We start from the raw sequence: 4426 nt of genomic DNA, 5'->3' as shown, positions 1-4426 counted from the left end.
ATACCTGAGAGTGACTGCTATTATGGGATGTGTGTCCCAGACTTGAGGAAAGCTGTGTTCAAAGGGCCAGGAAACAGGAAAGGCTGTGTCCAGGTGGAGACCGTCTGACTGCGGAGGCCCCCGGAAGTGGAAGTCTGGGCGGACACGCTTCAAAATGAAAGCTCGCCAAGCGCAGCCGTGAGAGGGCTTCTCTGTGGCCTCACTGCCCAGGACACAGACACGAAGATGGAGATTTGCATTAGTGGGGAGTGCCCTGGGGAATGATACCTCTCAGGGTGCGGGGCAGCAGGACCGTGAGAGCAGAGAGGCTGAGCCGGGGTGCAGTCACGGGAAGTTGAGCGGGACAGGTTCCACCCCCACCGCAGCAGTTGGTCTCAGGAGCACGAGACACACTCGTGGTCTCGCTGCTCTGCTGTCCTTTCTACAGTCCCCTCTCCCATGACTAGCCGCTGCTGACATGGGCTGCTGACCCCATTGGGTCACCTCGGCTCTGCGATGGCTGCTACACTCAGAATTGGGCGGGGTACACCACGAGACGCCCGGGGACGTCGAGGGCCCACCGTTACATAACAGCAGCCTTTTCTCCCGACGACCAGTGCGGTCACTCTATTCCTTTCTTGGCGCGAGGGGCTTGGCTTGAGGAGGTGGTCGCCATAGCTTCAAGTCTCATGGGGCCCCTACTTTGTCCCCTCTGGGAACCCTCCCGACCAGAGGTCAGCAAAGATTTTTTTAATGGGCCAAATAGCAAATATTTTAGGCTTTGCAGGCCAAGAGGCCAAATTGAGATATTATGCTGATACTTCTATAACCACTTAAATGTAGTCATTTAAAACTCTGAAACCATTCTTAACTCATGGGGCCTGGATCTGGCCCGTGGGCCATGGTTTGCTGACCCCTGCTCTAAATGCACAGACCCTAAAATTGCACAGCCAGGGAGCACCAGGCGGGTCACTGGGCCTGCTGCGCACAGGGCCACGCCTCCCGCCACCTCCTCCCCGCTCCGTGGTGGGTGGGATTAATAGAGGACTTTTGGCTTCTTTTACATATTTTTAAATAATTTCTAACTTTCGTGTAGTGAACTTATATAAAATGACTTTGGAAAGTAGATATTCCAAAAACTTGCTAAAAAATCACCTGCGACTTTTAACGACTACATCCTTCTCCTACTCCCCATCCCCCAAATACGATTTTGGATACTAAAAGGACACTCCTGCTGGGCATAAAAGGAAACCCGCTGAGACGTTTCGGCACCTCCCTGTGGACCACGCTTGGCCTTTTCCTCTGTCTTCAGCTGGTCGTAAGGACCCGTCCCTACATGATCATGGCGTGAGCAGAGGCAGACATGCCGATGCGGCAGGGGTAGATGGCACAGGAAGCCGGGCCACCTGCACGTGGGCCCTCTGACCCCCTTTTAACACCTGGTGGGCCTGACGGGCTTCGTGATAATCGTTTCTACGTAGCATGGCCACATGGTGTCCGGTGACCAGAGGCCCTGTCTCTACCAGGTCCTCATAGTCCTCCGGGATCCGTTTTCAACGTAGGGTCTACTTCTCCACTGTGGGCAGCCCGGCCTGGCCCGGGACTATCACCATGGGTGTGGTGATGCCCCTCTTGGGATTTGCCTCAAACTCTACCCAGTGTCTTTTCCCACCGCAGACCCATGAAGGATCTGCCAGGTCACACAGGTTCAATCGCTGTGTTGTCGTTGGTAGATGATGCCAAGTCTTCATACTCTGGGGCTAGGGCAGTTTGCTCCACAGCCCATGCCATCTTCTGCGGGGCCCTTTGCTGCTCGGGACCCCCTCGTGGGGAAGTGGGGACAGCCTTCTGCGTCGCTCTGCAAACGCACCGGCGGCGTATTCCTAGGCGTGGAACATGCGGCCTCCAGAACCCGAAGACACCCCCCTAGCATAGTGCTTCCTCCTTAGCAGTCTGTGGCATGGGTGAGACACCACAATCAATCGGTCCTTTACTCTGGAGAGGATATCCCAGCATGCCCTCCTCCACGGGACCCCTAAAACTACTGATGTGCCAGTTCCCTGAATCTTCACCGGGTCAGTTCCCCACCCTCTGAAGTGTGTGCGTCTTAACAAGGCCTTGTCACATCTTGCTCTTCTGGTCCTGTTAACATATGGCCATAAGAGCAGATGTCAGACCTTGTCCCCACACCAGCCAGTCCCCTGACACAGGCTGCCCCCGGGAAGGACACGTACCCCTGCCCGAGACAACTTCCTTTCAAGAAGGGCAACTTCCGGAAAGGGACTCAGCTGTGAGCCGTTCTAAGCGCCAGTGCTCCTGGAGGCTGGGGAATAAGCGCCTTGACCTTGAAGGGGGATCTGGGACAAGTGGCCCGAGGCGCATGTTTCAGAGCAGCTAGAACCTTCTAACAAGAGTGCCAGCAAGACTGCAGCCCCAGAACGAGCCAAGAAATCTTCACAGGTGAAATTTTAGAAGCCACATCTTCGGCAGGAAAAACAAAGGGGTAGAAGGTGTTTTGCTCATGGAGAAGAACCAAGAGGAAGCAAAACCGTTCACCTGCGATTTTTGCTTCTGGTTTCACCATCCAAGAGACTAGTCAGACAGGAAAGACTAGTGACGTGATCGGCCTAAAAATCTCCCTCCCAGTTGACCTGCGGCCACTTAGAAAATGAGGTGTGGATTTGTTGTTGCTTTTTTTAGAATTGCGGTAAAACATACGTAACAAAATTGGACCATTTTCAGTTTACAGTTCTGTGGCATTAAGCACATTCACACTGTTGTATAATCATCACCGTCACCCATCTCCAGACCTTTCTCATCATCCCAAACAGAAACTCTGTACTCACTAAACAATAACTCCCCGTTTCCCGCTCCCCACAACCCCCGGCGACCACTATTCTACTTTCCGTCTATGAATGTGACTATTTTAGGTCGCTCATAGAAGTGGAATCGTAACAGTATTTGTCCTTTGGTGTCTGGCTTATTTCATTTAGCGTAATGTCTTCCGGGTTCATCCAGCGTGTGTCAGAATCTCTTTCCTTTTTAAGACTGAACAGTTGTGTGCATAGACAACACTTCGTTTACCCCTTCATCCATCGGTGGACACATGGGTTGTTTCCACCTTTTGGCTCTTGTGGCTAATGCTTCAGTGGACACGGGTGTCCACATGTCTCATCGAGAGCCTGCTCTCCGTTCTGCTAGGTAAACACCCAGAAATGGAATTGCCAGATCATATGGTCATTCTACTTCTAATTTTTTAGGAATTCTCATACTATTATTGTCATGTTTTTTTTTTAAAAAAACAGCATTTTCCAGCCACGAGTTGTATATAAAAATCTTTGTAAGCCCAGGAAAAAAAAAAAACAAAAAAAGGGAAAACTTGATCATGCACTTTGTTTTTTTCCTCCTGCAGTTTTTGGGCCATCCGCATCACAGCAGGCTTCTGTTTTTCTCCTTCCCCCTGTCTGATGAGAACGACGTTTTTGACAAACTGAGTGTCGTCACAGAAGTCTCTGAAAGCAGCAAGCAGAATCCTGGAGACAGCTGCAGCCTCAGGACCCCAGCTGGGCAGGGCTTGCTCTCCAGCTAGCTTGTGAGGAGCGGGGCACACTCTGCTGGGTACAGCGACCCCGCTCTTCTCACGGCTGCCTCTGAGGGTGATCAGAGCCCAAACAAGGGCCGAGACCACCTGAGCAAGCCCCGGTTGACATCTAAACAACCAAAGAGCTAGATTTTAAAGACTCGCTTGGCAAAAATACTCCACCTTGGGAATTTGCCTCTTTATAAAGACTTTAATGATTAAAAACTAGTTGGCCACTGAGGGTATAATTTTCATCTTCTTATGTTCACTAATATAAAGAATAAGCTTTAATGTGAAAAATAAAACTATTTAACGTGATGAATAAAACCAAATGCTGTAAAATCTGACCAGACTACCAGTAGACTGATCCAAAAAGCAAACTCAACCAAAAATTCATCAGGAAACACTACACAGAGTGCAAACTTTCGGGATTCTCGGATATTTAAGCTGGGTTTTATTTTTCTACCTGTACCTGTTTTATATAGTGCTAGTACTCTATTAAATAAAGTTTTAACCTGTATGTGTTCATAATGCTGTATTTGCAGAATTGTCAGATACTGAATGAGGCGCTCACGTGGCATTTTTACGTCCATTCATGCAACAGGTATTCCTTCGTCCCTGTTTGCTGTCAATCAGGAACTGTGCCAGGGATGAGGGCCTAAAGCATCTGGGAGCTCCCAGTGTAAGAAGGTCAAAGACTAGAAGGGCCCTGGGCCTTGAGCTTCACCTCAGACACTTACTAGCCTGTGACCATTCAGGTTCCTCACCTGGATGTGGGGACAGAAAGACCTAAGAATTAATGATACTCCATAAAAACACCTATGCCAGTGCCTGCACATCGTAGGTACTTACGTAAGACATCATCTC

General features: G+C 50.0%; 1 protein-coding gene across 1 annotated transcript in view; it reads left to right on the top strand.

Annotated features, from left to right (window-relative positions):
• Nucleotides 1-4079, top strand: part of IL10RB (interleukin 10 receptor subunit beta) — a gene marked incomplete at its 5' end in the record, with an annotated part of 15672 nt that extends 11593 nt beyond the window's left edge. Inside the window, one exon of the mRNA XM_011365687.2 lies at nucleotides 3392-4079. Coding sequence (XP_011363989.2) covers nucleotides 3392-3568 — 177 coding nt within the window. The remainder of the gene's footprint in view (nucleotides 1-3391) is intronic.
• Nucleotides 4080-4426: the final 347 nt, after the last annotated feature.

The sequence above is a fragment of the Pteropus vampyrus genome, unplaced genomic scaffold (genome assembly GCF_000151845.1).
Source record: "Pteropus vampyrus isolate Shadow unplaced genomic scaffold, Pvam_2.0 Scaffold114, whole genome shotgun sequence".
Lineage (NCBI taxonomy): Eukaryota > Metazoa > Chordata > Mammalia > Chiroptera > Pteropodidae > Pteropus > Pteropus vampyrus.
This window is presented reverse-complemented; position numbering and strand designations above follow the sequence as displayed.